Here is a 12,809-nt window from a genome sequence, read left to right on the forward strand (position 1 = left end):
TTTTGAAAATTTATATAATGATTTTTTTTATAACTCGATCTCAGAATAATTCTAAAGATGATTCAAGCAGCTAAAGTTTATTAATATATAATGATTTTATTTTTAAATTATGAGATTATTAATTAAATGTCTTAATTACTTTTTCTTTGAGGGAAAAAGTATTTTTCATTAATTTAACTAAAAAATAATTTTCATTAATAAAAGTTTCCTAAGACTCTAACATTAAAAAAATTCAAAAAAAAAATGTTGTAAAATAAGTAAATTTATTTTAATTCAACTAAATTTAATTTTGAGTTTTATAATATCGTTAAGCTAAAAATCAATGGTGAAAAATAAGTTTCATGTTTTTAGTGATCTTATACATATTGCCACTCGTAATTGTTCTTGAAAGAGAAATATATACTAAAGAATTTTAGATTTTTTAATATTATTGTAATATTAATATTATGTTTAATCATGTTCTATTTTGCAAATTATATTAAGATTTATATTTCCTGTTTAATCATAATTACATATTGAGTTAGAGATCACTCATGGAAAAATATTATCAATAGAACATTAAATAACAAAATGGTGAACGATTTATATAAAATTAATTAAGAGCAAGAACTAAGCAACGCTCTTCTGTGGGCATGAAGAATAAACAGATTCCAGAGTATTAATAGAATACATTTCCCTCTCAGAAGATATATACAAAAAGAAGTTTTCATAAAAAAGAATGAACTAATTAGATTATAAACATGGACCAAAAAAATTATGAACATCAAAAGAGTTTGCTAGCGAATTCATCTACTTCGATTCCGTATATACGAGAAGATGAAGAATTTTGGGCAAGTTCTCTAAGCTCTGATAAGCTTCTTCCAAGCAGTAAAGCCATCTTCATTTCAAACATTTCTCCATCTTCTCTTCTGTCAAAATCTGTTTCTTCTAATGAAGACTCGATTGATTCCTCCATAAGTGAGAAGAATCCAGCGCAGTTTCTATACATTTCAACCACCATACCAACCTGGCCAGCATGCTCAAACGTATTAACTGTGGTAGCTAATGCACCTGCAGCCACTGCAACTATTGCCGCCCAAGAAACGTTACCCACAAATGCAGACCCAGCAGCTGCAATGCCTGTGAGCAATGGACCTGAGATGGCTAAAATCTTGTTTATCTTCAGTGCCAAGTTTCCTAGCCTCATATAATCTTCTGTATCTTTTCCTTTTATCACTTCAATAACCTCCCTCATCTCCGCTTCCAGCTCCTCACTCCATTCATTCTTTCCAGGTCTTTTGCTTTTTCTTTGGAAGTCATGAGATTTGGGCCACCAAACAGCAGGCTCAAATTTTGCAGGAAACTTTTCAATCATTTTCCCCAGCAAAGGAAGTGGGTAAGCTTTGTCAAGATTCAATACATTGTCCATTGCATCCTTCACGTCCAACTCAGCAGGATCATAAAGAGCAAGTATCGTTTGTATTTGGCTCTGAAGCTGCCTAAACAATTTTGTAGCATTACGTTGCTCTTCTGCAAGCTGTGAGGGCTGTATTTTGTTCATTATATATAACATGCCTGTGGCTGCAGTGAACAAGAGTGTTGAAGACAGCCTCAATGCCAAAAGAGGAGCTCCTGCCCCACCAGTTGCTGCAACACCAGCCATGGTTGTAGCTGTGAGAGTGATCATGTTAATGGAGTTCAAAAGAAGTTTATTCCAATTGTCACGTTGCTCGCCAACGTTTTTATGCATCTCAGCCCTATCAGCAACAGTCTCTAAGATGGCATAAAGCTGGGAAATTTCCTTAGAAGAAGCAGCAGTGGAATTGATGAAAGGTTCATCTATTGTTGTGGTAGCGGCATTCTTTTCTAATGGGACGGTGTTTGAGAAGGAACCTCTTAAAATCATTTCCTTAATCGAATTTCTAGGTAGTGGGAAACGGATTTTAGGAAGTTTAGGGACAGAAATAGCAGCATGGATTCTTTTTGAAGAAGTAGTACTTGATGAGGAAGAGAATAGAAGACCTGAAGTTTGTAGGGAAGCCATGAATGGTTTTCTTTTAGTTTTCTTGTGTGCTTTAATTTTATTCTGTACGTAGCTGATAATGGAGGTGAAGAGACACAAAGGGAACCTATTTATAACTCATAGCATGGGATAGTTTCGTACTACCAAATATATAAGCGAAGAGAAGAGAAGGGGGTTGAAAAATTGAAAATATGGGCTGCTTGATCAAGCTGACTAATGACTATGCCCATTTGACTGGACTCGTTCCTTCCTCATTTTCATGTTAAATCCGTTTCAGGGTATAATTTTTCAAAAGCTTGGGTTCGATTGGATTGTATTATATTTTTTTTTTAAGTAGAGAAATTTTATTATAGAAAGAAGTCAGGAATAATTTAGTATATAATACTAATTTAAACCCTGCCTAATAGATCTCCCTAATAAATTGTATGATATGTTAATTAATAGAATTTTCTTTAATCTAATTTATCACAAATTAAATATTGTTTCATCAAATATTTTATATTTTCAATCATAAACTATAAAATAAATAAAATTCATACATAATGAATTAGGTCATCATGCATAATCATCTCCCATTTCATTGCTGTTTCCTATCGATCCCCACAGGGCATAAGTTGAGATGGTCTTAACCCTTACGGCTGCCTTGCGTTGGATAAAACTATAGAATTTTGCAATTTTTTGAATTCCTACATAGTCTATGGCTTCTTTATCAAGAAATCAAAGCTTCTTTATTTTTATTAGATAATTATTTTTAAAGATAGAATACACGCCCACTTATAAATTAATGGCGGGAATGGACTATTATTAAAACCATGATAATTTTAATAGAGTCATAATTCTCATATAATCCACACTCACGCACACTCAACCTACTGGTAGATGGGTTTGTCTCGATTTTTTTATCTTAGACTTACGCACATTGACTCTCTTCTCAGCTTTTTGTCTTTATTTTGTCAGAGATAATACACACATACACACAGGGTAGTGACGAAAATGAATCATTATTAAAATTATGACAACTTTAACAGAATATTTATTCTTATATAACTTATACTAACGTACATTTCATAACCGATGTAAGATCCCTAAGAACATTTTATTAAATAATTGAAAAGGTAAAATGTCAAATAGAAAAAATATATTTATTTAATTTTAATTTTTACCCACTTTCATTGCATTCTTGGCCATGAAACATTAATGTTAGTCTTGAAGCTATAACATGGGGTGTAAATTGAAGTAAATACCTTTTTCCTCTTTTCTTGTTTTTCTTCGCTTTGAATGGTTCAAAAGATGAGTTAAAATTTATGCCCATTTGATATTGCTATTGCTAAATTATCAAATCCAAGACCTTAATTACTTCTATTTTTCTTTTTCTTGTTTAGTAGTAGTAATTATTTTGCACGAGCAAAAATTCTTATCGATCTATATTAAATCGATTCAAAATATAAAAATGTAAGATACATATATTTAATAAATAGTTCTTATCATATGTCTTAAATTTGAATCAGATTAATAGGTCACACTAATTTCGGAAAATTCAATCCATGTATATATGATCAATGGCAAGTTTGTAAATGCAATAGCTACCTCGTATGGTTTTTTTAATGGTATTAATTTTAATGTACTTAAGCTGATTTGAAAACAAAAATGAATAAAAGGTTAAATAATATAAAAAAACAAAATTTTAAAAACTTTTTTCAATTATAAACTTATTTTTAGAAAAAAAAAAAAGATAATTTACTAATTTTACAAAATAAATTGTCAACACAATAAATTTCTAATATCATTAAATTAAATTTATTATTGTTAATTCTAAATAAAATTAAGAAAAATAAATAATACAAAAACATGGGAGGAAATTTATTTTATTTTAATTTAAACTTTTTTCACATTAAACATTTACTAAAGAAAAAAAAATTAATGGTCCTCGAATCAATAATTTGATGGTTGAGGGCTTACTTTAAATAAAGCATATGAAGACCATAAGATGAATTTAATTTTTAAAATAAAAAAGAAAAATTTTAAAAGTATTTAGGTTAATTTTAACTGATAAATTATTAAATACATTAAGAATAATATTCTTATTTATATAAATTTAAATTTTATTTTTTATAATTTATTAAAAAATTATATATATAAATATAAAAAGTATTAAAATTTATTTCTGATGCGACCCATTAATTAGTCATCACAATAAGCCATATCCAAAACGAAGTGAAGAAAGAAATGTACATTGTTCTATTATTAAAAAAAATAATAAATATAACTAATAAAATTCAATTATTTCAATAAGGGTAAGTTTAATTTAATTTTATTTTTTGTTAATTAATTCTAAAAAATTTTGATTTTCTCTTATTAATTTAATTATCTATAATTTGGTAAATAAAACAATTAAATTTTTATTAATTAATAGATTAATTATAATTATTATTTTTATAATTTTATAATAATACTAACTTGTGATTATTTTTTTACTCACAATAAATCATATTATCATCTTTTATAAATAAAATTTATAAATATATTTTTATTAATAATTAATTAATTAATAATATATAATATATATTATATTTTTTGCTTAATTCAATTATAATCGATAATTAACTAAATGTTTTTTAATTTTGATTAATTTTAATGTAATTTAATTTGATTAATTTTTTAAATTAATTAAAATTTTAATTAATTAAAAATTTAATTTAATTTGATTATTCAGATGCTGACCCTTATGTGAGTATCCTAGGATTTTGACCCATTGACTTTTCCGCCGCCACGGAGACGGGGGATGCACACATCGACTTGCAATTTCTACGTCTTTGCAACGCAAGATGGACATTTTAGAGCCAGAGATAGACAACAAAGATAAATTTATTAGCTTGCCAAGAGAAATCGAGTAGAAAGCGGTCCAAGCAGTAATAAATCACTCTTTCCCTCAGAACCTACATGGAATTAGTGGCAAAGAAGGGACTACAACAATATTTTTTACAGCTTCAGCATCATCCTTTGAGAACTAAGGTCCCTCCATTTATTCTCTCGCTTTGTGTTTTCTTGATTATTTCAGCTCTATTTTTGATGGGTGGTCATGATTGAGGCTAGGAAGCAATCAAATTTTCTATCTTTTTAATTTCCCGAAGTGGAAGATTGAACTCAACTACCCGGATAGGGGTTAACATGGAGTTTAGACTGTTCTTATTCATGAATATTGTGCTCTTTGATTGATCGATTTTGAAACGATTTCACTTGTAATGCAGGACAATTACAGTCGGGGTGCTGTCAGTCATCAGTGTCCATTGACATTGTAAAACAGAAATCTCTGGCATACAGAAACTTCAATTCAGACGGCTTCTTTTCAAATCAATTAAAGAATCAATAAATTACAAAGGTTGAGATTCAGTGGCATATTTGCATATTCTGTTCAACGAGATTCCTTTATGGTAGTACGGTGTACTTAGTTGAAAACTGATATTCTGTTCAACGAGATTCCTTTATGTTAGTACGGTATACTTAGTTGAAAACTGATGTGATGTGATGTCAATGAAAGGACACCGCATGAATTAATAAATTCTTAAAGAAATGGACGTAAATTCTTCAGCTATTTAATTTGGACTAAAAATAAAATTAACAGAAAGACAGAAAATTTTTTTTAATAGGTGCATGCAAACCTTTTAAAATTCATTTAATGCATTTCAACAGTATGAAAAATTATAATTTTAATGATAATTTTCTATATTAGTAACATATAAAATAAACGAAAATAATATATTAGACAAACTTTTTAATAGGTGTAAAAAGTACAGTAATACATCAGATAATGGATGTAAAAAGTGCATTAAATGAAATATATATTTACATTCTATTTTTAAAAAGGATTCTTTTATTTTAAGCTCATTTTAATATAAAAAAAAATTATCTTTATTACTCTCTTTATACTAATCAGAGTGAAGTGATGGAATGATTTTTAAAAGATTATAAAAATAATTATTATGTTTAGTCAAGATAAAAATAAAATTAAAAAAATAATTATTACTCTTTATTTTTTTTAAAAACTATAAATAATTTTAAATAAAATAATTTATCAAAAGCGTCGTATAAAAGTGGACGGAGCTGCTCATTGCTCTTCAAAGTCAAAATCAGGATCCTAAAAAGTAAAAACTCGTGAGATTAGTCAAGGGCACCAAATGCAGCCAAATTGAGGGACACTTATTTAGTCTAATTTTAAAACCAATTGAACTTGAGAAGAGGAATTAGTCTAAATTCCCAATTAAAAATTCTAAGTTTCAACTATCAGACCTTTTCAATCTCTTATTTTTCAGCAACCTCCTCCACCTTATATACATACCGTATCAATTTGATACCTCAAACCCAAAAAGCACTCCCTTCAAGTCTTCAAAGGTTCTCCAAAACCTAACCCATTTTCTCAGTAACCAATTGCATCACCATCCACAAACAATTTCTTCATTGTGATTATATTATAAAATCATAGCAAGAAGGCATGGCAGCCCTTCAAGCTTCAAGTATGCCGCTCTCAGCTTCTTCATCATCTTCTTCTCCATCATGTTTGTGCAAAGGAACTATTAGAGCCACTGTAAATGAACCCAAATTTTGGATTACCGCTCTCTCTTTCCCCAAGCCCTCCAATAGAGGCTTGATGGAAGAATTAAGCTTTAGGGTGATTTTATAATTCCCTCAACCGCTACTACCCAGATGGAAAAGGAGTCAATTTCTAGGATAAATGTTAATAATTCTGTGAATAATTCTGATCCATTGGTGATTGCCAAGCTTTATTCAATCATGGAGGCTGTGGCAGATGGAGTGGAGATGCACAAAAACATTAGAGAGCAGCGTGATAACTGGAATCACCTTCTTTTAAATTCCATTAATCTTATCACTCTCACTGCTGCTACCATGTGTGGACTTGTTTAACACCCTTATCCTCTCCTGTAGATTTCCTTCCCTTGTTTCCCCAGAACCACGGAGTCTAGCCAATCAAAGCTCTAAGATTCATCAAACTGATACCCGATATTCACCCTAAATTTCTTGCAAAATTGATGAGTTGAGTGGGGTGAGTATAAACTACCCAGTGAGTTGGTTTTTACAATATACATCATGCAACAAAAAGAAATATAAAAGAAATAAGCTAAATGGATAGATGAAAAAAAATAAGAAATTAAAACAAACTGAATAAATTGAATAATTAAATCAACATGCTATGCAATTCTAAAATCACCAAATAACTCATTATATTCTTCCTAGTCTCCAAGTATTCCTCACATATATAAAAATTATCGATAATTGGTACTTGACATTCAAAGATATGCCAGAGTATCGAAATAGATATAAAAATTATAGCAACGCTGTGTCAAATCTCACAGTGGTGGCTTCACCCTCTCTATGAGCAGCCCTTTCATACTGCACTAAGCTGAACTTCCGGCACCCCTCTAACGGAAGCAAATATGCTAAATATAATTTTATATCTCATAGTAATACAAGAGCATATCATGATTGTCAATGCCATAGACCATCAAATTTATAAATTCCAATAACCATCTTCTAGCAAACAAATCATTTCTATCTAAAGTAGCCAAGCAATTCCATCATAAACGCTCACAATCTCATAATTCTTCTTATAATTCTAAAATATTAAATCACATCTGCTGAACTTTGCTACTATCATCTATCTCTCTATACAAGCTTTAATCTCATTATCATTTACCATTTATCTCAATTTCATAACCTCCAACTCTCTTTCTAGACTTGCTAGTATGCATGAAATATTGGAATGGCAATGAGCAACAATAGAATGGAATTAGATTGACTAATAAAGATGAATAAAATAATCAACAATAATATCGAAAGCAAATCACAATTTTCAATTTTCAAAGGATCAAGAATCAATTAAGAAGCAAATTTATGTCATATATTGTAAATACTACTCACCTGACCTCATGATACCAACTAGCAAATATCACCTTCCATCCACTTAAAACCATAATCAAAAGCTCCTCTTAAAACCATAACAATAATCAATCAAAATCAACCATAAACTTCCACTTTTCTAATTAAAAATCCAATAAAATTTAACAGCATTTCCCATTAAATTTAGACTAATCTTCCTGCCTCAAATCTTAATTCCATAAGCCAATAATTATATCAACATACTCAATCATCCAACTTATAGCTCCATAAAAATATTATATCAAAAATATTACTTAATTCCATAAGTTTTCAACAGCTAACATATTCTTAATTCAGCCCAATTCCACATACATATATTTAACTCTCTATTCTCAAGTTTCAAATAATCATATAAAATTTAAATACTATAAATTCATATAATCTTATATGCCAATATGCTAAAAATCCAACTAAAACCTATATATGTTTTTCAAAAATATTACACAATCACTTAAAAATTCAAGAAACACCATAGAATATCTCCAAATAATTTTACTTTCACATATATTTTTCTTAGAATTTTTCTCTAACTATTTCTATCCAAGAAACACTGCATTTAAGCACCACTAACTGAGAAATAAGAAAAATAATCTTACCCAAAACTTATCTGTGTCTCAAAAATTCCAAAAATTTCCATCAAGTGTTGACCCTGCAGTTTAGTGGCCACAGCAAAGGCGAAAACAAGCAAAAGGGTTTGGTAGGATGATAGTTGGAAATGGCTGGAATAGAGAATTAGAAGATGAAAAGAGACAGATTGATGGGATTTTAAAGAACAAAGATAAAGCAGAGTAATTAAAATTGGGTGAAAAAGCCTTGAAAGGACGCAAGATCTTGGCCATTTCTGGTCCTTTGTTGACGGGCCTTGGATCTCTAGGAGCTGCTTTCATGGGTACTAATCCATGGGCTGTGATAGTGGGAGTTGCCTCTGGTGCTCTAGCAAGCATCGTGAATACAATGGAGCATGGTGGACAAGTAGGGATGGTGTCTGAGATGTATCGAAGCAACGCCGGTTTTTTTAAGCTTATGGAAGAAACTATTGAATCTAATATAACAGAAAGAAAGGTGGAGGGACGAGAAAATGGACAAGAGCAAGAAATGAAGGTGGCTTTATCGCTAGGAAGGAGCCTATCAGAGCTCAAGCATCTCGCAACATATTATTCAAGAAATGGAGAGGATATTAAAGAGTTTGCAAGCAAACTTTTCTAGTACCCTATTAGATTATCCATAATATTGATGATGTAAAATTTTTGTTATTGTATATAATCTAACATAAATTTTGTCTGTAATTACTCACTGCAATTCTGCACTAAGCACTAATATGTATTGTTCATATTGATAATATCAATAATTTAGCTAATTTATTGTGGATAAAAGGGCTTTTAATCTTCTAAAATGAAAGAAAACCTCTCCCTGCAATGGTACATTATTTCAGAGCAATTGAACAGGCTAATTAACATAATGGCGAAGGCAGTGTGTTTAGAACAACTAAGATTTTTTTTCATGGTTCTGCAAATGGGGGTGCAGCTAAAGGTGGGCATGTGTTTAGTAATGGTTTTCCACATAGTCCAGGATTACCAGAAAAGCTGTCTGCATCAAACCTACCTTGGACATCAGGAATTTGACCGATGAAATTGTTGTTAGAGACATTGAATTGCTGAAGATTGACGAAATCAAATTCTGGTATTTCCCCAGAAAGGTGATTGTCCTGAGCAAGGAAGGATACCAGGCCTGAAATTCTAGACATGGTAGAAATCACACCAGAGAAGTGATTGTTTGATATATCGAGCCTTTCCAAGTTACTCAATTGGGAAAGAGCGTCAGGAATGACACCCACGAATTTGTTCTTTCTTATATACAAGTGAGTTAGGCTTGTGCAATTTCCAATCTCTTCTGGTATAATGCCAACAATGTTGTTTGATATGAGGCTCAAGACTGCAAGAGACTTCACCATGCATAAAGAAGAAGCATCAAGAGTTCCAGTGAAATTGTACTCACCAAGGACTATCCCCTTAACGGTTTGCGACTGCGAGTCACAGGACACACCCACCCATTCATCGTTGCAGGGGTCTGAAGTCAAGTTCCAACCCCAGTTCTGGTTATTTTGACCATTTCCTGGCGAAAGGTTAGCCATGAACTGCGCTAGCGCCTGCTTCACATTTTCTTCTACTGAATTTGACATGGGAAAGATAATTAGAAAGATGACAATGAGGAGCACCTTGGAAGGAATTCGATCCATCTTTGGCTATATAAATTGAATTCTGTGGTATAGCAAGTATAATCTGGTGTCTTTTTTATAGGGTGAGTTTTATTTTTTGGTTGTTGATTGACTGAACTTACTAGGAGAATTTTTGTAATATTGTGGATGTACTTGCCTGAGAGGACTTGACCAAAAATTAATAAGCCAAGGACTCAAACAATAATTTCAAATTAGGAGCCTGCAGCTTGAATTACTACACTAGGCTGTATTTGAGCTTTAGTTGTATCTCAATTTTAAATATATCTTTTTTCTTTTACATAATAAATAAAAAATAAAATGGTTAACAATGGAATATCCCACATGTGAAATCCAATCCACAAAGCCTTCCTCACCATGACTCTTAATTATTTTTTATTAAGAATACATTATATAACCGTAAATAATATATAGGATAGGATTTAATTAACTCTATAGTTACTGGCAAGTTAATATCAGGCTACTGCCCAACCATTTAATTTGATTCATTCGGAGTTATAGAAGAATGAGATACCTTCTGCGATTCATTCTCTGTTTTTTGCAGCTTCCCTTTGGTTGATTCGTTTCCCCTTTAGCTGGTTGTTAGCTATTAGGGGTATTTCTTTTGGACATTTCATGTGTTTCTCTCTTTTGACCAAATCCTCTCTCATTTAACTAATGATTTTCTTCGTGGAATAGTAACAGAAGGACTATATTTATCCTATTTTAAATTAATAGGAATATTTTAATTATTTTTATGAATTTTAAAAATCAACTAATAAATTTTAATAATTTTTATTAATAAAAATTTCCCAGGACTCTAACTTTAAAATAATACAAAAACATACTGTACCACAAGTAAAATTTTTTTTATTCGATTCTGATTGAAATTTAAATTCGAGATTTTATAATTTTAAAGGTCATTTTAATATCACGAAGTTAAAAATCAATGGTGAGAAACAAGTAAGTAGATTTTCATGTTTTTAGTTCAAAAGGTTCTTGATCTGTTGGTTATTTCGCCGCACTTACATCCAAATTGGTGTCTTGGGGTTTTATGCCCGAACTTGGTGCCTTGCTTCATCTCTCAGTTCTATTGCTAATAATCTTTTAGCTCTTCAAACGTTGTCCAACATATTCTTAGGGAAGCAAATAGGCTTTGTTAAGGAATTGGATTCGCCGCCATCCATTAATCACAGGGATAGAGCCACACTTGGGCCAGAAGGCCATTAGCTCCCTAAAATTTTTAAAAAATATTGGGGGTATATTGGTGATTTGATACTTATAAGTATAAAATATTTTAAAAAAAATAATAATTTAGAAAAAATTAAAAACAGCTATCTATTAATTGCATGCATATTGTGTCACTCCTTAGTTGTTTACCAAAAAAGTTTAGATTTTTTATTTGAGGTTAGAAAATTCTTGTCACTATAATGATTAGAAATTCATAAAAAACAAGTTTGATTAACAAAGACATATATGTGATGCATACATTTTGCATAATCATTTAGGTTTAATTTCATAGCCATTTTATTTGATTATTAGTCACTTTTAGCTAATTTCATTAGTTATTTAGTTAGTTTTTCATAATTGTCAATTTTGGATTAATTTGTAATTTTTACTTTGTTTTGTAGGAAAAATGGTATTTTTGATGGACTAAAAAGAAATTTTGTCATTGAGGAGTGATCTATACAGCCAAAGATGCCAAAAACAAGTTTCAAAGTTGAAATATACATTGGCCAAATTGCGCATAACTTGCCGCATAAGCCATGCAGATCTGCATAAAGAGAAAAATCACTGTTCCAATACCTGCCGAATTGTGCATAAGGAGAGTGCATGGCTTATGCAGATTCACGCCCCCTTATGCAATCTCACGGAATTGTGCATAACCTATGCGCCTGGTCATGCAGTTTCGCATAAGTGAGCCAGAAACCAGTAGCGCATAAGGGACTGCATGACTTATGCAGTCCACTTATGCAGTCCCACAAAGATTTCATTAATGAGCTGGCAGAAGATTCTCTCAGAAAATCCCTCCTAAAACACACCATTTTAGGGCTCTATGTCAGAAATGCTATAAATAGCCTCATTTCCCATTTTAGAAAGGAGACAAGGAGGAATAATTAAAAAGGGAGAAGAGAGGAGGAGCAGCTGAAGAGTCACAAACCTCTCCCACACCATTTCCAATCAGATTTGGAGATTTCTTTCTTTTCTTACATTTTTCCTACATTTCTAGTGTTGAGCTTTTTGTTTCTTAACTTAGATTAAAGCTTTATTTCCATATAAACTCAGTATATCTTGTAATTATTATGGATAGTGAGTAGTTTTACTTTGATTCTGGAGTAAGGGATGTAATATTTTAGTTATTTTTGTGGATTTGAACTGGGTTAGTCCCAATTTAATGAATTTATGAGGTTTAATCCATTTCTTGTGTGCTTATTCACATGCTTAATGAAGGGCCCCATTAAGTTATGTTCTTAATCCTTGGTTGAAGCACCGAAAGGAGAAAACCAAGTGATAGTTAATCAAGAAATTGGACTTAATTAACTTAGATCTAGAAATAGACTAAGAGTTAAGAGGGTTTTAATAGATTGATTAAAGAACCTAATGGGTCTTGGTTAATTTTAACTCCACGAAAGTAGGATTAAG

The 12,809-nt window shown here is 31.0% G+C and overlaps 2 protein-coding genes and 1 pseudogene across 2 annotated transcripts; 1 reads left to right on the plus strand and 2 right to left on the minus strand.

Annotated features, from left to right (window-relative positions):
• Positions 1-631: 631 nt before the first annotated feature.
• LOC110655976 (probable F-box protein At4g22030) lies at positions 632-2,094 on the minus strand. The gene has a single exon (XM_021812476.2). It carries the CDS (start codon positions 2,021-2,023, stop codon positions 764-766), a length of 1,260 nt encoding a protein of 419 aa, XP_021668168.2. The 5' UTR covers positions 2,024-2,094; the 3' UTR covers positions 632-763.
• A 4,283-nt stretch (positions 2,095-6,377) lies between these two features.
• Positions 6,378-9,160, plus strand: LOC131170378 (probable F-box protein At4g22030; annotated as a pseudogene).
• Positions 9,161-9,452: 292 nt separating this feature from the next.
• On the minus strand, positions 9,453-10,190 carry LOC131170379 (probable inactive receptor kinase At2g26730). Its single transcript, XM_058129428.1, has one exon. The coding sequence runs from the start codon at positions 10,188-10,190 to the stop codon at positions 9,453-9,455; it is 738 nt and encodes a 245-aa protein (XP_057985411.1).
• Between the last annotated feature and the right edge of the window lie 2,619 nt (positions 10,191-12,809).

Source organism: Hevea brasiliensis, chromosome 11 (genome assembly GCF_030052815.1).
Source record: "Hevea brasiliensis isolate MT/VB/25A 57/8 chromosome 11, ASM3005281v1, whole genome shotgun sequence".
In the NCBI taxonomy this organism is placed as follows: domain Eukaryota; kingdom Viridiplantae; phylum Streptophyta; class Magnoliopsida; order Malpighiales; family Euphorbiaceae; genus Hevea; species Hevea brasiliensis.

Excerpts from the sequence above, each read along its gene's own strand:
- LOC110655976 (XM_021812476.2), bottom strand. The coding sequence starts at position 2,023 with ATGGCTTCCCTACAAACTTCAGGTCTTCTATTCTCTTCCTCATCAAGT.
- LOC131170379 (XM_058129428.1), bottom strand. The coding sequence starts at position 10,190 with ATGGATCGAATTCCTTCCAAGGTGCTCCTCATTGTCATCTTTCTAATT.